Source organism: Anser anser (assembly GCF_964211835.1).
Source record: "Anser anser genome assembly, chromosome: 1".
Classification (NCBI taxonomy): Eukaryota; Metazoa; Chordata; class Aves; order Anseriformes; family Anatidae; genus Anser; species Anser anser.
In genome coordinates, this window is record NC_139720.1 from 131,829,911 (window position 1) to 131,852,595 (window position 22,685).

General features: G+C 38.1%; 1 protein-coding gene across 7 annotated transcripts in view; it reads right to left on the reverse strand.

Moving 5' to 3' along the window:
* The window catches only part of FRMPD4 (FERM and PDZ domain containing 4), a 311,895-nt gene that overhangs the window by 55,788 nt on the left and 233,422 nt on the right, over positions 1-22,685 (reverse strand). For 6 of the 7 annotated variants that reach the window (XM_083802665.1, XM_083802667.1, XM_083802666.1 and 3 more), the window contains 2 exons: positions 16,486-16,646; positions 14,119-14,221 (listed from right to left, as the gene is read on the reverse strand). In XM_083802665.1, coding sequence (XP_083658791.1) covers positions 14,119-14,221; positions 16,486-16,646 — 264 coding nt within the window. Of the gene's footprint in view, positions 1-14,118; positions 14,222-14,842; positions 14,913-16,485; positions 16,647-22,685 lie in introns of those variants that run through there. The other variant, XM_083802668.1, reaches the window with a different exon arrangement.

Below are 22,685 nucleotides of genomic sequence, written 5' to 3' on the forward strand. Positions count from 1 at the left end.
CAGGTTCTTATTTCTAAGGAATACTCACATTCCAAAGCCATTATAATAAAGCTTCATGTATCACATTCCTCTCTCTCTACATATAAATACAATTATATGCAAATGCATATACACAAACATGGAAGGCATAGGATGCATAAGACATACTGTATACTCTATATTATTTGTCCAATAAACAACCCTAAGACATTAGCAAACTGTATCCTCAATATAATCTATGTACTTCAGACCATAAATAATATAAACTCTTCTTTTCCCAAACAAATAATTGTTCCAAAAGAGTGTGTTGAGTTTTCTTTAACTCTCATATGTCAATATGTAGTATATTTCCTTCCTTAAACCCATGGCAATTTGTATGAAATATTAATGAACACTGCAAGATTGCTGGACACTGTAACATCATTATAATTGATGTAGAACATTAAAAAAATGTTTCAATGCTTCTGAAGGAGAAAAAATTCTGTCTTTACTAAGACATTTATTTTCATATTTAATTAAAAGCTTTGAATGAAAACAGAATTTCAGATAAAATGCAGAACAAAGGGGTATTTTTAGTTGCTAAATCATAATTTACTTGTAAAAATGAGTAGTACAGAGAATGACACATGACAAAAAAAATAAAAAGAAACCGGACTGCAAACTTAATAAGTAGTTTTAATTTTTTATTTTTTTTCCTTTTAGGTCTCAGGCACACTGTGACGATGCACAGAAAAGAATACTGAGCAGAAAGACAATGTATGGAATGAAAATCTCAGTACAATGATTAAACCTCATGACTCCTACAATTTTTATGAAATACAGATAACCCCAAGGATTTTAAACTGCTATAGCAACCAAGTTTCCTCTCTAGAAGAACTGTCATTTTGCATATTGTTTTCTGAGTAACAGACCTGCTGAAAAGCTGAAGTGATCATCGTAAAATGGCCAAGCTCTACAATACACGATGACAAGACCTTTGCCTCTCTTGGAGTCTTATTTAATTCACAAACTGAACAAATTTTGTTTTAACTAAACCTCCAACCAAGCTGAATTACTTTATTTAACAATAAAGACACTAGACTACAGGGATTCTCCCTTATGCAGAAGGTAAAATACATTAAGCTTTAGGCTGCATGAAGAGGAATAAAAGCTCGCAGAACAATTAACATTTCAGCACATATGATGTAAGGGACATGCCTTTTGGGGGAGCCAAGGCTGATAGCATTCTGGGTTTATTTCTGCAGTCTATTTTGGTATTTTGACATTCTTACTTTTTGTTTTCTCAGTTTCTCAGAACCAGTTTCTCTTGGTTTCTCAGACTAAGTCAAAATAAGATTAAGACTGACAACCTTTGGAAATCACCTGCTGTGAAACACACGTGATTAATCTTTTCCTATTACTGTTGCTGCTTCCAAGAGCTATGTGAAGACTTGTATGTTTCAAGTCAAGCAAAAAATCAAACAGATAACAGTATCTTTGGGGAAAAGCCTAAACAAAAAGATAAAACTGAAGCTAAAATCTTCTTTTAGACTATTTTTCATGCGTTGCTTGTAATGAATCACGGCTGATCAACTATAGTATCAGAAGTCAAACAAAGCAGAGGTGACTGATAAATCCCCCAGAAATCTACTAAATTAAAGTGCCTTTAAAAGTATTCAGTATTTTTTAAAGGTGAGTTTATCTTTAGCTATTTTTATTTACTATGATTTTTTATCTCATATCCTTTGTCTAATAAAAGATTGTGTTTGTCCTTTGACCTTCCACTATTGCCCAGAGTCATCCCAGTCAGTGGTAACAGTTAACCAAAGAATCTCATGCTGGGGACTAATGAACCAGAATATATAAAACTGTTCTCCTTTCCTGTTAATTAACCTTCTGATTGGGCATATCAGATAAACTTAGATGTAGATACTCAATCTCGGCAATTTTGAGAGACCTCACTGGTTGTACTATTGCTAAGTTAAAAATCTGATCTAAATATGTGTTCTAAGTTTTCTAGTTGATGAACCAACACAGGAGTCCCTGCAACATTTTTATTCCAACTCCATTATACTATCAGCTGCTAAGAGACACTCTGAGTCAAAAAATTGTTCTTATTGGAGGGGAGCAGGAAAGAGAGAGGACTGTCACCTGTTAATGACAACAATCTTAAGCCTTTTGATTTTAATTCTCTGTATTTTTGAAAAGTTTCCAATAAAATTTAAGCCCTGTCTACACAAAAAGATTCACAAAAATTTAAGGGCAACTTCGCTGAGAGCCAGATCCACTTTTCTTACAACACAATTAAGTCTAGACATCTCATTCCCTTTGAATCAAAAAGAAGTTTGGATTGGGAGAGTTTTATCAGAATAGTATTCATCCCCATACTTCTCCTCTCTACTATTTCTGTGCTTTTCCACAGACAAACCACAAGTTATTAGTGTCAAGTACTGTCGCCTGCACATGCCTTTAGCTGACTGAAAAGCAACATTACTGTCAGAGCAAGGATGTGAAATGGAAGTTTAGAGATAGTCAGTGTACGTGGACCCTAATGTCACGAGGGATGGCCACCTTCTGTGTACACATAGCTTCAAGAGGTGCCTAAAATTTCATTTTACTTAATACATGAAGTATAGTCTGAGAGGTAAGTAGGATTATGATACTAAAAACTAACTCTAAGAGTCAAGAAGCCAGAAAGAAACAGCATTGACATGCCAATGATGGAGAAAGGTCTTCCCATCTTCAGGAACTCTACTGAGGTTTTCATTACACAATTCATAAAAATTACACCATTATGCCAATAGAGTATGAGCTACTGTGGACCCTGCTCTCAGTAGGGTTTTACCCATTTTCCAGTTAGACACTCTCCCGATCTCCTTCCCACCCCAGACAGTAGTGCTTCCACCTTGATAAGGAAAAAAGTGCTTCCTTAACTCCAAAAAGAGGATTGCAACACCACTCGATGTGCTAGCTCCCCATATTATCTCAGCAGCTCCAAGGAGAAGTGCTTAAGACCTCCATTAATTAATCTTTTCCAATTGCATCATGGTTCAAGATTTTTTAAAAGCTATTCATTTTTTGCTTTTCTTCCCTGTCCATTTTCTCTGTGCTATAAAAAAAAAGACATAGTCACCACACTAACAGTTATGCTAGCTTTATTTTCTCCAATTTGACAAACAAAAGAGTTTTTGTAAAATGCACAAAAGCCTTCAAATACAGACATTGCCAGGAGCTTCTACCGAACTATCAGCTAAAGACTAATGGTATTTCAAATTCATGAAACTACACAAGACATTGCAAGTCAACCACGGTCTTTTCACCCTTCTCTCACAATAGTTTAAATTACCTTTTACATTTCCTATGAGCACTGGTGCATATAAAACAGCATTCCTTAAATAGGAGATTAAAATCTTTCTACTTTTCCTTGATACAAGGAGCCTGTAGCAGACACAACCTTCCAAGGGTCGACTTACAGAACCATCAAAACATCACATTCGCGTCCCAGCTCTTGACATCAGCTTTGCTGTCTTTCTGTCAGAAACAGCATTTAAAGTACAGCATTTGGGTGTGATTCATAGTAACTACAAGCCTTCTGCTTAGTACTGCTATCTCACCTTCAGTCTTTCAAAGGAACATTTCTCTGTCATCCTGTAGCTACTTAGGCAACAGATTACAGTTAAATTCCAGGGCCAACTGCCCAGCACTGTCTCAGCTTAAAAGGGAATGCTGATGCCACCACTATCCACATTTCAGTGAGGAAAACAGATCAGAACTGCTGAAAATCCTAATGTGGCAATTCCCAGATGTAGCCAAGATCTTGTGTCCAAATATAAATAGCCAGAATACAGCTTCTGCTTGCAGACAAAAAAATTTGGAAATGCCCTCCGAGTAATACAAGCATTCAAAAAGCACACGCCTTATACCACCCAACTAATGTCTTCTTGACAATGGCAATGTTTTCCATTACTATAGCTTCACTAGCTGATTTCTCTGTGCTGAATCAGTCAGTAAGAGAATGGCAGGATGAGGGAGTTATAAACTTGTTGAGGGCTGCTACACTGTTCTGGAAGGACAAAGATGCTCAGAGCACGCAGTGGTAAAGGTACCTCTGTCATCTTAATACTTTACAACCACTCCATTCTGGAAGCCCAAGATGCACAGCACAATGCTCTCCCCTCAGCCTGTACTGCTTCTCTGAAACCAGAAACTGTTCTGCACAGACTGACATTTCCCAAGCAAGCTCCTGAAGCTGTCTCTGTCTTGTCTTCCTCTTTGTTTTTTGCTTTCTGCTGATTAAACTGCTCCACATCACAGCGCTTGTCTTGTATAGGTGTAGCTGTCCTGTGGTAATGTGCTCAAGGCATCCACACAAGACACAGAATATTCAAGTACCAACAGCAGGGTGTCGAGGGCTGTCTTGTCCAACATAGTCTTCTATGATTTGGAAATGGTGTCCAAAGAAGAGGTGGATAGTGGTGTCAGGAAGGAGAAATGCCTCTTCACTCCCCAAACACAAGACATGAGATTTTTAGGAACTTCCTCCTACCTACCCAAAAAGAAGTGCATGATGCACAGGGCTTGCAGCCACACCACAGAGAAGGATAAATATCTATTATAGAGCATGCAACATAGAGGAAATCCATCATGTGGAAGGGTTAATTCATAATAAAATAAAAGCTGGGTATTCATTTGCATGCCTTTACATTCAAGCAATTACTTTGAAACTTTCACATCGCCGCTTTAAAGTAAATCATGGCTTCAGAGTAAATCCCCCATGCAGACAAGCATTTTAGTTGTATGAGAAGCAGTAAGCCTCCTTGTCAGAACAAGTTAGTGATGGCAACATTTCTTGGTTCCTATCTGAAAAAGGAATTTTCTACAGCTGCTTGTGTATTGGGCACAGCTGTTTCGTATCTCTGTCTGTATCCTTGAGTTCAGTTCCCATAAAATAACTTGCTATGGAACAGCTGACCTGAAATTCACCATGGGTGACTCCAAAAGACAACAGAGTAAGATGATAACATAACACTTCAACTGGATGACACATCAAGCATTGGCATTTCAAAAAGAACACAAATTTGCTAACTGTACGGGGTATCCATCCACTTTGGTGAACATGAAAAGGATCTTATAAATTAAGTTTTGAGCATGCCAAAACTTCGAATTATTGAGCCCAAGTCTGTCTAAATCACATCAGGTAACCTTCTGATAAGAAACAATATGAGACTGTATGCTTTTACAAATACAATGTATTTAAAAGAAAATTTCCATAGCTGGTATTGATTTTAACAATGACAAGTAATACCTCTCTACAGCTCTTACTTCAGCTTAACTCTCACAGGCCTTTGACAAGGTGGACAAGTGCTTTTGAAACCATATTACACATCAATAATTAAAAGAGATCTGATCTACAGAGATCTGATTCAGTTCTCAATATATTAGCTCAAGTACCAGAAGCACCTCATCATGGCAGCCAAGAAAACAGGCAAAGTAGAGAATGCTAAATCTGTGCTGTCACAATTAGATTGCAGCAGCTGATTTAAAGTACTTGTACTATTTCTATATTACATTGTGGAAACATCTCAAAAGGTAGAAGATATATATCCAACAATACCCCTTGAGTCAGTCAGGAACTGAGTTCTTATATCCTGACTCCCAGCACTATGCTTGGGCCAGCTGATTAGAGGTACCTAATTTAAATGCCCTGGTGGAAAACTTATCTCCATTGATGTCACTTATAAAAATCCTACCAACTAGAGAGAATTTGGTCCAACGTTTTGTCCCAATCTTCAGCATTACGTATCTGAAAATCAAAACATTAGTCACACATAGTGTCAAGGCTTGAAGCAAAATGGGTATAGCCTCTGGATTTATGTACTGAACTGGGCGTATAATGGAGTACCTTCAGATGAAAATGTCTGCATGGTTGGTTTTTCAGGAAAAGCATGTTTTAAGATTCTTGGTTGCTAAGCAGTATCATAGCTAATAGCTTAATATGCTTGATTTTTGCTCCATGATGTTGATGAAGAAAGAACGTCTTTGATATTAAGTTCACCAAAATTGCTTAATACAATGTATGAAATAGTCTAAGCTTGGAGACAGAAATTACATTTGAAAATTCATCCTTACAGCTGCTGTGAAAAGATGATGATGACAGGCACTGCTACTGAGCTCATTTTTGCACTTACATTTAACGATGATGGTACAGAGAAGGCAGACTGGTCCCCTGACACACAGGGAGTCAAATGGCAGCAACAGAATCCTCATCCACTCCATGACAGTGTTGAGAAGGGCCAGTATTGATTAAATTCATGTTGGCACTTAAAATGCAACACACAGCCTAAAATCCTGGAGGGTTCTTTCTCTCAAGTCATGTGGCAATACAAAATTAAAACAGAAATGCTACTGTACAGTTGAAAGAATTCTCTAGATCCCCATGATGAAAACATGCCATGACATTACCTTGCCAAAGCAAGAGATATTTCATAAAGCTTTTTTAGTTACGTCTCTTAAACAGAAAATAGAGCGAACAAGAAAGAAAAGCCCTTAATGAATTTCACCTTTTTCTGTTTTAGCTTTGCAATTAGTCTTTTGGTGGAATTCCACAGGAAGTCAAACACTAATTTACTGCAGCTACAGTTTCAAGAAATGGAATTAATCTATCCTAATTTAGCAACCTAGAAGTCAGGTTTCTATTCTAAGATGGTTTTCTGTGCTCCTTTTTGGTCAATGCATAAATAAAGCTTTCTGCAACAGAGCAATTTATTTTAAAACAAGACAAGTATTTTGGGCAGATCACCCTCTTCAGGTGCCAGTCTTTGCATACAGGGAGCCTAGAAAACTACTTTAACTGAAGCATGAGTAAAGTACCACTAATGTACCCTATTTGAAATTTGTTCTATAGGGTAAACAGTACATCCGTCGGTCACTTAAAAAATCAGTGAAATATCTTGCTAAATCTTACATATATTGGGATCCTTGTAGACTAATGCATACTTAGTACAATCTAGGATTAACTAATGAGATATTCATATTATAGAAAATAAGTATAACTGTATTATAAGGTAAATTACTACTTAGGCATATTTCTTCGCGTTTTAAAAGAAAGTTTGGTATGTTCTACTGATTCTTAACTACAAAGATACAAATTTAAATTTAACCAATGAGAATGAAATAAATCTATCCCTGAGTAAGCAATTAATTGATACGGTACCTTAATATAGAATCACAGAATGCTTTGGGTTGGAAGGGACCTTAAAAATCATCTAACTACAACCCTACTGCCACAGGCAGGGAAACTTTCCCCTAGACCAGGTTGTTCAAAGCTCCATCCAACCTGGCCTTAAATACTTCCAGGGATGGGGCATTCACAGCTTCTCAGGGCAACATGTCCCAAAGCCTCACTGCCTTCTGAGTGAAGAATTTTGTCCTAATATCTAATCTAAATCTACCGTCTTTTAGTTTAAAGCCATTACCCCTCGTGCTATCACTACACTCCCTGACAAAGAGTACCTCCCCAGCTTTCCTGTGGGCCCCCTTTAGGTACTCAATGTCACTGTCCATGTCACCAAAGATATTGAATAGTGCCGGTCCAAACACCAACTCCTGAGGAACACAGCTTACCACTGATCTCCATCTGGATATTGAGTCCTTGTCTGCAGCTCTTTGAGTGCAAGCATTTCTTACCCAACAAGTGGTCCAACTGTCAAATCCACATCTCTCCAATTTAGAGACAAGGATATCATGCGGGACCACAAGTCCAGGTAGATGATGTCAGTTGCTCTTCCCCTGTGCACCAGTGCTGTAACCCCATTGTAGAAGGCCACCAGATCTGTCAGGCATGATCTGCCCTTAGTGAAAACATGTTGACTGTCACCAGTCACCTCCTTTTTTTCCATGTGCCTTAGCAGAGTTTCCAGGAAGATCCGCTCCATGATCTTGCCAGGCACAGAGGTGAGACTAACTAGCCTGTAGTTCCCTGGGTCTTTCTTTTTTCCATTTTTCCCTTTTTAAAAATGGGGATTGTGATTCCCTTCTCCCAGTTGGTGATAACTTCACTGGACTGCCAGAACTTCTCAAATATAACGGATAGTTGCTTAGAAACTTCATCCACCAGTTCCCTAAGGACCCATGGATGTGTCTCATCAGGTCCCACGGACTTGTGCACCTTCAGGTTCTTTAGAAGGTCTTCAGTCTGATCTCCTACAGTGGGTGGTTCATCATTCTGCCAGTTCCTGCCTTTGCCTTTTGAGGCCCGGGCTATGTGTCTGGAGTTCTTGTCATATATACCTTATAATATGTCAGTTTTGCATTGTTGCTCACCTTCAAATACTTAAAAAAATCCTACATAGTGCAATGACTCTAATGTTACCTCAAAGTACTAATTTTTAAGTATGTATGAAAAGCTTTAAGTCACAATAAAATATTTGGCAATAAAATAAAAACAAGTAGGTCTTGCTACAATTTTCAACATACTTCAAATACATCTCTTTCTTTAGTATTCTGTTCACTTGCTTCTTGCCTTGATTTTAACAATACATTTAGAAAACTTGACTTGTTTCTCCTTCTTTTTCCAACTTCAATAACTTTCTGTCTTGAATGAAACACTTCTAGAATAAAACCGTAAGTGACTCTCATAAAAGTGACCTCTCTTCGTAAGGTAAACCATAAACACGACTTCTGGGTTTCTGCTTGAAAATAGCTCAGGAGAGCATAATATGGTGCAAAAGCCATTGAACGTTACCCACAAATAATGAGTGCTTATGTATTTTGTCTGCAAACCACACTGCATTCATGTTTCTGCAACCTTGGCTTTCAAAGGACAACTTGAACGCTAATTAAATGTTGCCACTAAAGAAGGACCAAAGGAATTAGACAGATGAGAATGATCTACAGGGGATAGTTATAATGAAAATCCCTGATAATCTCCAGTTCTCAGACTTCCTAGGATAACAATACTATCCTTCAATTCTTAAAAAATAAATAAAAAATAATAGTTCATCACATTGCCCAGTACCCCTGGAGTCTGCAGAGGTGGTTTTAATACAGTTTTCTGCTTAAAGAAGCCTATTTTCAGTAATAAAAGGTTAGAAAGAACACACACAATTAAAATATTAAAATGCAATGAAGAAACAATGTGAAAACTTATGTACTATGTGTTCCCTTCTTGAATTTTCACGTAGAAAAATTGTTCTATAAAAAGTGTTTCCTTAAAAGACTGGCTTAGCCATTTTTAACCCTGTAGAAGTGAAAAGTACACTATGAATTTTGCAGTTGTTAAGACGAGGGATGAAGAAACCAAAATCATCTGAAAAAATGGGTCCTACTTATTTTGTGAATAATTTAGAAACAAAGCAAATTTATTAATTAGGGACATGCTCTTTCCTAATGAAAAAAAAAAAAGTTTAATGGACACTTTTCAGATATTCTCCTTGGTGGAAATTCTGAATCTTGTGCAATTTTGGATTTAAGATGGAGCGTAGCAGAATTTTTCTTTCCCATTTTCTTTTCTTTCCATAGCTTGACTTTTTGTAAGTAAATTTCACAACACTGTTTTCTTGGAAAACAATTAAATATTTCATTAGACTGTTTAACATACAATGTTGAACTAACACCTAACATTTGTATATACTTTTGCTTGAAATTTTTGAGTCCCACTGAGCTTGATAAAACATGATGATCATCTAGTTATGAAATCTGTCTTTCTTCAAAAGCATTTTTCTCCTCCTTTTGACATGCTGTTATCTTTATATCTCTATTTTGAAAGTAGATTTTTTTTCTTTCTCTCTGTGATTATAAAGACAAATCATTTTTTGACTTAACAAAAAGCTTTGAGAGAAAGCTGCATAAAAATAGTCACAAAATGTCACATCATGAATGTAAAATATACCTTATTATACCTAATCAGCAGTAGACCATGCAATCACCCCCCTCAAAAAAAAAAAAAAAAAAAAGTGTTGGAATATCAGTTTTTCATTGATTAGCTGCAGTGGCCAAGAGATGGTACAACATAAGACCCTGAGGGAAATGAGGGAGTCTAAGCTAAAGAGTGGCTTTAGCTTGATGGAACTCTGAAGGGCAAAAGCTCAGTGAGGGTGGCTGATCTTCATGGAGAGCCTCCTTCAAGTGCCAGAATGGTCCACTCTGATCTGCAAGAAAGTGGGCAGACATAGCAGGACACCAGCATGGCTCCACAGGGAACTCTTGACTGAGATCCCCCACAAAACAGAAGGGTGCAGAAGATGGAAATGGCTACGTATGAGAAACTGAGAAGCATTACCTGGCTAGGCAGGGATGGAGCTAGCAGAGTGGATGGCTGATGCCAGCTTGCCTCAGCTCACACTGAAACCAGCACAGGATGTGAATGTTAACAAGAAGATCTTCTACAAGTACATCAGCAATGAAGGAGAAGCCAAGGGAAATATGAACTTGCCGCTGAATGGGGTGGGAAACCTAATGAAGGACACTGAAAATGCTGTGGTACTTGATGCTTTCTTTCTTTTCGTCTTTACTGGCAAGTCTGCTTTCAATCCACCCTTGTCCCTGTGCTTAGTGGCAGAATTTAGGGGACACAGGCACTACTCATCACAAAGGAAGACTGAATTAGGGATTGCTTAGGCAAAAGGATCCATGGGCCTGGATGGCATGTATCTAAGGCTGCTGAGGGAGTTGGCTCACGTCTTGGAAAAGCTGCTCTCTATCATCTCTGAAAAGCCATGTTGTTCAGGGGAGGTTCCTAATGATTGAAAAAAGGAGTATCTTGCTTGTCTTAAAAAAGAAAGGGGAAGTTTAGGAAATTCTGGGTCAGTGAAGCTCACTTCACTTCAGTCCCGGGAAAATTATCAAACAAGTCCTCCTCAAAGCCATTTCCAAGCAAAAGGACAAGAAGGTAATTGGAAACAGCCAGAATGGGTTTAGAAAGTGTAAATTATCCCTGACCAACGTGATTGCCTCTAGGGCTGAGTTGACTGTCCATAGTGATAAAGGGCAAAGCAATGAATGTTGCTTACTTTGACTTCAGGAAGGCTTTTGACAGCCTCCCATAGTATCCTTGTAGCCGAATTGAGGAAATAATCATAGACTCATATAATGGCTCAGGCTGGAAGAGACCTTAAACATCCTCTAGTTCCAACCCCCTTGCCATGGGTAGGGATGCCACCCACAAGATCAAGTTGCTCAGGGCCTCATTCAACCTGGTTTTGAACACCTCCAGGGATGGGGCATCCACAACCTCTCTGGGCAACCTCAAGAGACAAGATCTAGATAGGTATTGTGTATAGAAAACTGGCTGGACAGGAGTAGCTGATACATCCGAGGGCAGGCTATTATTCAGGTGGACTTAGTCTAGAGGACTGGGCTGACAGAATACTTACAAGATTCATCAGGACAAGTGCCAAGTCTGGCATGTGGGATGAATGAACCTCATACAACAGTGCAGGCTAAGGCCTGACTGGGCCAGGCAGCAGCTCCACAAAAGATGATGCGAGGATCCTGCTGGTCAATAACTTGAACATGAGCCTACGGTGTCCTCTTTCAGGGGTGAAGTGGACAGTGGGATGCACAAACATGAGCACAGCCATCAGGTTGAGGAAACTGATTACTCCTTTTCCTCACAAAGCTGTATATTTACCATTCTTTCCAGTTTTGGCTCACACACATTCACTGACAAAGCTGGAGAAACTCCAGTGGAGGGCCTCTAAGACAGCTGTAAGGCTTAGGCACAAGACTTACATGAGACTAAGGAAAGAGGATTTTTTATCCTGAGGAGACCAAGGGAGGAATCTTTCTTCCACTACCTAATAGGTGGTTACAGAGAGGGCAGAGGCAGACCCTCCTCAGAGGTGGGCAGGTAAGGGACAAGAGGCAAAGGTCACAAGTTGCACCAGAGGAAATTCCAGTTGGATATAAGGAATAAAATTGTTCATGATGCTACTGTTTAAGCACTGTCCAGTACGGTTGTGAAACCTGCATCTTAGGAGATAAACTTGACTGGACAGGTGCTGAGAAGCCATGTCCAACTTTGACACTAGCTGTGCTTTGAGCAGGAGATTCTAAGGTGACCTTCAGAAATCCCTTCCATTTAATTTTTTAAGTGGTTTTGTTATTATAGCCATTGCCTCCTCCATGCATCTAAAACATACTCATTGCTGATTACAGATACATTTACATTACTACCATCTGGAAAACAAGACTTCAAAATTGCTTTCATCCACATTGAAAACTGAAAGCATACATTGCTTTCAGAGTTGCAGATGTATCTTACCCATATGAAAATCTTTTGTTACACAGAAGGGATTCATTACTTCATTGGTGTAAAGAATTGCTTCTGCTTTGATGTCAGGACTACAGTGACAGTTTCTCATCATCCCAGGTGTCCCCACTGGCATGAAAAGAAAGCTCTTCATTTCAGATGCTGTAATATACAACCCCAATACATTTCACTCTGAGTCTAAACAAAGAACGAGGCTCTCACAAAATCCCAACTGCAGACAGATTTTGAGAGCTGAGGCAGAGTTACAATGTAAGAAAAGAGTCACCAAAGATTCCCCTGGAATGCAACAACACTTCATTTAAGACACTACCTATGGAGTCAACATAATTAGGAAGGGCTACATTCTTATTCAGTTTCCCATCTGAGGGCAGACAGAGAATCAGCCACACAATAAACCGAGTATTTTTCAGCTGTAATCAGTCTATTTTCCTTGTTGTTATTACTATATATTGCTGGCAGCAGAGAAATGAGTTGGAGATCCTAATTCTGATTACTTACATATCACGGGAAAAACGAAGACTGTAGTATGATCACTTTATGAAGAAACAATGACATCAAAAATGAGTTTAAGACCCATTTGTGAAGCTTATACTGATGTTCAATACAGAGCATAGGACAAATTTAATAGGGATCAGATTGTTCCTGCAGTTCATGAGGTGTCTTTATCACACACGCAAAAAAACAAACAACCAAAAACAATAAGCATTGAAGTTCCCACCCGAGGTGCTATGCTACTGTTAGCTGACTTTCAGGTTTATGCTTTTTTTAAAACCTGAAAACATATGGTATTTTGACCACAACCACCTAACAGAGATAAAGGCATGTGTTGCTTGCACCTTTATTGCTGTGGTGAAGAGGCTTTTGTACCATTTCTGTATCTCCCTTCCCCAGCAACTGAGCATCCATTCACTCAAATTGTGATCTGCAAGGGGAATACAACTATGATGGCAGTTCCTCCATTTCTGGAAGCAAATGCAACTTTTCAAAATTATATGGGTAACACCGATAATACTGAAAATTACCAGTCCTGGGGAGAGGTAAAACTCCTCAGTTAAAACTTGAATATTGCCCAGGAATCAACTAGACCTACCAATTCAGAGTACGCACCAAGAGGGAAAATCTAGAAACCAAACTTGTGTCCAGCAACCTAGCTCCTGAAATTTAAAGTAAGCATTCTTATATTTAATTTTGGAATTACCATTCTTTTTTTTTTCCTATGCAACGTGCTAATGTCTTGCTACTCAAAATGCAAAGTTTGTCAAGCATATCATGTCATTTTCTCCACCTTGAGCATTTGTCTCCTTCCTTCCTTTCTTTCTTCCTTTCTTTCTGTTTATTACAGATATTGACACTTTTCCTTTTCTGTACTCTCCAGCCACTCATTTCTCTTGTTTTCTGCCTCATATCTACAGCCCCCTGCGTGCTCTTCTCATACAACTCACCTACTTGCAATCTACCCAAGCCACTCTTAGTGCTTCCCTACTACTATCTCTGCTCTTAAAACTGCCCCAACACATTTTCTTTCTTCTTTACATACAACAGACCTGAATCAACTTTTTACGTGTAAAAAAAGCAACAGAGTAATAGTGACTGGAGCTACCTTGCTCCAGAAATTATCTTTTCAACAACCCATATGAAAAAGAAATGCTAGGAGAATACTATTCCTCTTTGGATATCCATGTATTTTGGAGCTGTTCCAATATCTTACTATATTTTTGCAGCTACCCAGAGGATGTTTCATTTCAATTCTAAAATACTTCACCATTCTTCATTATGACCAAAATAATATTATTTTCTAATTTTTCCACCTTGAGAAGGCTGTATTATCAAATGACCGCACAGGAAATAAGCCATTGGGTTCATAGTTTAAGTGACAGGACATCAAATACCTGACAAGGTCGATGACTCTCTCCCTTGGAGCAGTGCTGACTGGCTCATCATTAATCATTATGATCTGGTCCCCTGGTATAAGCTTTCCTTCAGAGGGGCCGCCTGCAGACAGATGAAAAAAAGCACAGGTTAGTAAACCATTTGAACTGCACAGGCACACTCTCTTGTTCATATACTACGAGTGTTTTTTCTCCAGCTAATGGCATGTTTAACACTAGCTCTTTTTCTGACATTACCAGTACTTCCTCACCAGGAAAATCTTGGAAGCAGGTGGCTTAGCAATTTCTACTAAAGTTACTGAAGTTAAGTTCCAAAACCACATTTAGGCACCTAAAAATAAGGGCTTGATTTTCTGGAGGACCAAAAGGATGCACAGATAGTGACCTAATTCACCCTTAAAGGTGTGATCAATCATACTTTATTCATCCCTGATCAATGTTTGTCTGACTTTCCTGTAAGACCACCCCTGACAAAGACTCTCTTTTCTGTAAATATATGTTGTTGTTTAACTACTGTTAAGATCAGGAAGTCTTTTTTCCCTGATGTCTTCACCAGATCTTCCTTGTTGTGATACATTATTTCTTGTCCCAGCTAAAGTGGCACTGGAGACCTAGTCCTTGTACTACAGTCCTGGTAGTCCCTCTTCTCATGAAAAATCACTTACATGTTTGAAAGTCATTCTCAGATCTCTCCTCTGACTTTTCTGTTCTGGGCAAAACAAACCTGTTTCCTTCGATCTTACGACAGTATGTTTCCACACCTCCATTCTTTGAATCCCTTTTCCTCTGCATTCCTTGGTGAACAGAAGTTTTATATAATGTGTTGAAAAGCATTAGCACTCTCAGATGCAGATATTTAGGATAAGTCTAACTAGGCAATCATATATATATGTGCCTATGTGCTTTGGATTCTGACACTACTAAAATGCATATTAAGTTTATGTTTTATAAAATGCGTATAATATTTTGCTTCCCAGCACGATTACATGCCCAGAAGAGGGTATGACAGCACAACTCTTAATCAAAAGATATATCCTCTCTATTCTTTTGCCTTTAAGCTTTGCATTGATGATACATACTGAAAAAAAAAAAGAAGAAAAAAAAGAAGACACATTCTTAAAAGAAAATGTCTCAGTATCAGAAACAATTCATTTAGTGATTAAGCTAATGCTGTTCCTCTCCATTATCTGGTTCAAAGACTGGTTCTTCACTTATACATCCAGCATAAATGGAAACAAATCCATGTAGGAGAATGTTATCCTGAACTCATCTTTCCTCCTATTCACTTGGAATACAACATAATAAACACTTTTCCCAAACTGAAGTGTAATATAAAATTATATTAATAATGTTAACGTGGGAGAACTGTCTGTCTAGTTCAAATATTAGTTACAACACTTGCTTCATCTGAAAACAATGCAAATACAATCAATGCACACACGTGGGTAAATGACATCAGAACTTCATGCAGTCGATTTTGCCTTTCTCCTGCTCTCTCTGGGAGTTCTGCAGAATGTATTGAACTGGAGCAAAGTCAAATCCGCGTCCTTGGCTCCAAGGCAATTTATGTAATAACTGAACTTTTAAGCATAAAACCCACTATTCAGGAGACTGAGCAGTCCCATACATGCAAAAATACCAAGAGCCTCTATAATTTTCATTCCAATTAGGGCATTTTGCAGACATATTTTGATCTTGGTTTTTGCCACTTGATTAAACAGAACCACCCATTAAAAAAAAGGTGAGGAGGGGAGCAGTAGCATCCTCTTTTTCAAAAACAAATATTATAGTTAGAACTCAAATCTCTCCTTCGGAAGCTGATGACAGAATGAAAAACATGTAAGTTTTAATTTTACAGTTCTGTATACCTCCTGAAAACACTGATTCAGTGACAATGACGGTGAGATCAAACCAATATAAACATAGCAGGAAGAAGGCCTTCTTCCCTTGAATGAAGCGGATCAACTGTTTTTTCAGGTAAACAATAATAATGGCTCAGAGCAACAACGTAAAACTGGCTTTTTGTTAACATGTTTACATAGGGTTCTAAAAGGAAGGAAACTACTCTGTAATACGAGGCTTAAAATCCTACTGAGTATTTTTGATTACTTTGTCTGCCTAAATATTTTAACAGTACTTACATTCGTAAATGTATTTCATCTCAGTAGATTAAGTCCTCAGTCAGTATAAGTACAGGTACAGAATAATTTTTGATATTCTCAAATAATTTCACTCCATTTGAACAAGAGAAGTCAATACAATTTTTTAGTAATAACACTACAACTATTCTCTCATTTGGCAATCCAGCCAGTATGTGATACTGAGATGTGCCAAGTTTGCTTTTGGGGTCAGGTGAGGAAAACATACCTGGTGTTACTGAGCGTACAACAACTGGCTTTTCACTACCAGCCACAAAACCAAATCCTAGCACAGGATCCCTCCTCATTTCCACTTTCCGAGGGGCTGGAGGGGTTATTTGGCAGCTCTCTATTCGAGGGTCTTCAAATGTGGCTGATTGTGTCATGTGACTGTGAAAAAATAAAAAAGATGAAAAAAAAAAGGAAAAAAATCATTAAAATATGGTTTTGGTGTATCTACTTGAGCCAAGCAATTTCTGCTACGAAATGAGATGAATACCTGAAATGGTCTCACTGTAAGAACTAAACCACCATCAACTTAATAATTTTCTATTAGATTTTCTTATACATGAAGTAATACCGCTGATGACAGGTCTCTAATGCTAATCAATAGGATCAACCTATAAAGAGGTTCCTCTTTGACAGCATACATTTAATCACACTGCATATATGAAAGAAAAATAACCCAACAATAACAGCTTTGTCATCTGTACTTGAATTTTTCATCCTTCATTTGTTGGAAGGGAAGAATAATAAAGTGACCTACTCATAATGTAAAACACACCAATTAGACTCTGGCAGCCTTTTGCAAAATAAAGAAGGCACACATTTAAATTTGGTTTTCTAAGATACTAAGTTTCAGAGCTCAGCCCTCTCAGACTACATAAAGCAAAGGTAACAACACTATATTTGCTACTTGAGTAAACTCTCCAGTGTCACTCCAAACTGTTCCAGGGGAAAAAAAAAAATTAAGATAATAAAATTAAGATATTAGGAAAATCTTTTTATTAGCAATTTTAGCAATTACTAAAATACCTTAATTTCAGCTTAAATGTTATAGTGAAGTTTACTTGTTGCACCTAGAAGACAAAATTCTCATGTCTGGAGGGAAAGTTTTTGATTTCTCAAGAAGAACATAAAAAAGAAGAAAGCTATCCAATATGACATATCCATGGATCCATGGAAGAGGTCATGGTTTAAAAGTATAGAGACTTCTAAATTAACATTAATAAACACTACTGCATGCAGACTGAACTGTTCATTGCTTTGCACAGGACTATACTCTGTGTTTCCCACCAGTGTCTGGATCTCCGCCCTGATCACTGCTACCAATCCCCAGTGCTGATTACATTGGCAGCCAGACTGCTCCAGTCTCAAACGCTTCAAAACGTCATTAATTGAGCTCAGGTGCTTCAGGAAACCTAGGAATACATTCATGCTTCCTCATAAGCCTCTGCTGGCAGATTTGCCTTGAGAGAGCTGACAAACTGGCACCACCACAGACAGGCAACACCTGGTCAGCTTAGCATGAAGATAGACTTCATCTCATGGCATCAGGTTCTTGCAGTCTTTGACAGAGCTCAAGAGACATACAGGTGCCCAACGGAAAAAAGCTGCGAAGGACATCAGAGAGGCATATGCCTCTGCATCAGTAGACCATATCATCAGTTTGAAAGTTGGCCCAATAAATAAATACTAATATGGAAATCAAGTCATTTTTCTGTGTAACTGTCAATCTTACATATAACACGTTAAAACATGAGAATTAGGGAATGTCCTGTGCAACCAGAATCCTTGCTCTCATCTCCTTTCTCTTTCCCATCTTCAAAAACAATTCCCCAGCAACTCCAGACACGCGGTCCTTAAGGAGAAAGATGTCATTTATAGATCTGTTTTCAGCATCAGTGGCATGCAAAAACTTCTCTGATCTTTTCCCAACACATACACCTTGGGCATGACATGAATTTCCATTCCTTCCATGGTCTTCTATTACTGATACACAAAACAGCAGAAAGATCTCAGTAAACTCTTAGTGTGAGTTTTATTCCTGTGACTAGACGTTTCTAGGGCTTTTCTTCAAAGAAACCATCTATCCCTACCACTAGATTCAGTCTGCCTAAAAGTAAAATGCTGCTTTTTAATACATATGATCAGAGGTAGCAGAAGCTACTTCCTCACAAAAATAGGAGAGAGAATATCTCTGCACTGTCCTAGCATCTGTGTAACGTTAAATCAGCAAGGAATATATATTTTCTTTTCATATGTAGAAAATCTTATCTGATACTTCAATTCTCCTCTCCCTTCTGCTCTTCCAGTTTTAGGTCTTTTTCTATTGTGTTCATGCAAAAGAATTGTTAGAAAATGCAGATAGTTTTATACACTTCTTCTGTAACATTAGCTTCTGTGAAATTACCTTCAGAACGCACAGCCACCCTCCTCCCCATCAACTCCTGTCATAATTTGGGCTTCTAGATACTCAAACATTTTGTCTTTGACGTGGGAGACTTTCTGAGGTGTCACTGGTATTTCAAAAACTATCTATTTAAACTTGTGAACTTATCTTTTAGGTGACAGCCTTACCAAACTTCCCACAAAGTTAAAACGTTCTATTTAATTACTTCTTCCTAATAGCTGTTTCCATTTTGGTAATTGGGGCACTATGATCTGACACTGTTTCCAGAGAGGAAATGCAGTATTTACAAGCCAGTTGAAAACACTGCTTTAAGCATTTGAGAACTACTTTCCTGCTATTGCACATCCTTTCTTTTCAAGCACTTGTTTAGTCTGGTTTGAAAACTACACCGGGGAGAGAAAAAGAAACAAGAGCTACACTTCAGATGAAAAATTCCAGGAACTGACATAAGATCTGCTCAAAGAGCAGCTCTGCTGGTGGATGCCTTGCTCCAGCCACTGCGTCGCCCCGTACTGCTGCAGCACCGTATCAGTTATTCAAAGCCTAAGCAAGAGGATCAGCAAGGAACAGTCTATCAGGATTCTGAGTGGCGCAGCGGGCTTTATTGATTTTTAAGGTTATCCACCTTCAAATACGTCAACGAAAAAGGCTCTGCATCTTGTGCTTCCACAGCTTGCTGCACCGGATGTTCTTGTATCACTCAGTGCGTTGGAAGTGGATTTCAAGAGAGCACTAAGATAAACGGATATGATCCTAGATCAGATGAATACTCAAAGCTTTGTGGGATGGTAGGCTGACAAACCTTTTCCTCCTGTGGCTAGTTTATTACTGAGATGCCATTTGTAGTACCATATTGGATATATTTGATCTCTGTCTTAGCTACAGAACATACTGACTCCTGAAGTAAAGAATTAATATTCTTAGAGTTCCAAACCAGAATCTAGTGAAGACTCAAAACCAGCACCTTTGGGAACGTTACACAGAGCATCACTTAAACAGTTAAAGATCTTATAAGAATACCTCCAACACTGCAAAACTTCCATTTGTTTCAAACAGTAGAAATATATTTAGATGGCACTGTACCTAGATCATAACTCAGGATCTTTTTTTCTGAAGGTGAAATGAAAGAAAAGAAAAAAGGCTGGGATCTTAAGTATGAGCTCTTCTTTCCCTATATACAAACACAAGCTACACTAAGATCATCTTTTCAAAAAAGAAACTTATTTCCTACCATTTTCAATGACTGAGATGAGTTCCTGATTTGTAAAAGGCTACCTTCTCTGATATACTCTTATTGTGAACAGTGAGAGACAGCTGCCTTTATTAAGGAGAGTAATTCTTACAGAGTTCCTTGAACAGAAATTTTATATATTCCTAGAGATAAGCTACCAGCTATGGTAAAAAAGAGTAAAAAAAACCTACCAGCTATAGCAAAAAGTGTAATTCCAAGTACTCATAGTCAAAAACTCTCTGCAGCACCTATTCCACTCAAAAAAAAAAAAAAGGGGGGGGTGTAACAGGGAAAAGGAGAGAGAATGTATCTTTTGCATAAAATTGATGCGCATACACCCACAAAGGGATGTACAGCGAGTGAAAGAGAAAGAAAAGTAGCAAAGAAGAAAGTCTTAGGAAACATTGATCAGCTGGCACAAGGCAGCCAGCAACTATGCAGCACAATGCAGCTGCCTAGAACATTAGGTGGAGCCTAACATAACAACTGCATATCTGAATTCATGCTCAGCAAAGTTTGAGGTATGGTTTAAGGCTGGCACCTTGCTTCTTTGGATCATTAGCTTCATAATGGTTAACTTGTTAATGCTTCCTTTGGAAATCATGTCAGTATTTTCCTCATTCAAAGTACACCATGAATAACCCAAGCAATATCTAAACAAAGACTGCAATTACAATGAGAGCTTGATTTTAATAATGCATATTAATACTTAAAAGCCAAGTATCTTAGCACAATGCTTTTCAACTTTTGGATTTTCTTGTGTCATTCCCTGATATTTGGGGATTAAGTGGACTAATTCTCAGAGTTTGGTACATGGCTGCTAGGAAAAGCCTGTCCTCAGCAGGCTGAAATATGTTATGCAGGAGTTGGCTTCTCCACAGGAAAATGCTTACGAGTCTAAGTATGCTACAAATCTGAAAACTACGACAAGAAGCCGGTGACCTTGATTATGAGATTATTCTGGAAATATGTAACCAAGACACCTGAACTACTTTAGCTCCATTCTGCAATGACATCCGAAAGAGCATAGAAGGTGGTACCTCAACACGAGTCTAATATAGCTGCATGTTCACAAACACTACATCATCTTAACCATAATAAAAGAGTTGTTGCATCATATCATTACAGCATGGAAACAGACTGCATCATTTTGGTGTTTTATTTTGTATTTCCATATTACAGCTTGCTTCTGTTACTTCAGAGGTTAACACTAGGTCTCACTTTAAGGGTTTCAACCATTAGCTTTGAAATGTCTCTGCTATACAGGTTGATGTAACTATAAAATAGACTCTCATTTGACTAGAGGCAGGCATTTTTACAGCTGTAAAAGCTGTAATAATGAAGAAGAATCTGTGGAAATGTCAAGCCACTCATGGACTGACGAGCGGAAGATGGCTAGGAGGACAGAGATAAGGACTTTTTAAAGAAAGGTTTAATTCAGAAATAACAGAAACACTTAAAACTGTTGAGTACTGTTAAAAGCCTGTCTCATTAACTAGGAGGATGTGGAATATCTGTTTTGTGGAGTACAGTTGTGATTTTCACAGGAATAATGAAATTATGACACCAATGATATGTCACATCGTTGTGACACATTTCATTACACAATGATGTGTAATGAAATAAGACACCAAGTGAACCTTAATTTGCAACTGTCCACCTGAATCCCTGAGATCCCAGGACTGCCCACCCTGCCCCCAAACTACCTCTTGGTTCTTACCCTATTCAGAGCTTCAGGTTGTATGCTTAAAATTTCCTTTGCAGCTGGGAGTAGCAAGTTCAGCTGCAGGTAAAATGGCTTGAGTCTTCAGACAACATTATAGAAACTGATAATAGCAGGAGCCTATTTTATCATTTTTCCCATGATTTGGAAAGACTATCAAAACAGGGAAATTGTTATAGGTGAGCACTTATCAAATACACAAACTCTGCAGGAGACAATAAATTGATCTTCAATGATTTATCTCAGCTAGTAGCTAAATATGAAAAATAATCTTTTCTTTCCTGTTTCCTCAGGTTCCTGGCACCTCTCAGTATATCCCAAGTTAATTTATTTTCTCCAAGAAATCCCACAAGAATTATTAAGAACTAGTACATGTGTCAAAATCATCCATCAAGTGTATCTGTTTTCTACTTGGAACTGACACTTTAGAAAAGAAGTGCCCAAACAGTTATTGTATTGTTCAGTAAAATTGCTGCTCCTACAGAGAATCTGGTGGCTTGGCAAACTCTTCTTTTGCTCCATTTTTACAGCAAACTGAGTAGTCACTCACAGCTCAAAAGTGCTTTTTAGATATATTCAACAGACAGAAGTTGAATTTTCAGCTGTTCAGAAAGGAGCTAACTTTTGACATATCAACAAAACAACTCTACATTCCCTACATTTTCACTGGTTTTGTGCAGGTGTGTATGTTGAGAAGTCAACATCACAGGCACAAAATATAACTGGGAAGATTTATCAGATTATTTTTTTTTTCTGTTTAGGACTGTTTTTCTGCCCTGGTGTCAATTTTATTTTTTCATAAGCATCTTCAGCAGTTAAATCCTCTGAAGTCAGGTCATTTTATAGCACCCTAGAAAATGTTGGCATATGCCATCTGGATGAACATATGGTAAAAATGTAATTAGAAAGAAAAAGGTTTGCCGGTTTCAGAAGAAGTTGGTGACAGCATTTTGATAAAATTGGATACAGGGAAATCTGACACGTAAAAAAATTTCAGAATCCACTCTTCCTTTACTGCTGGGCATGATGTGCAATCTAAAGCAAGACAGAATGAAGCAAAAT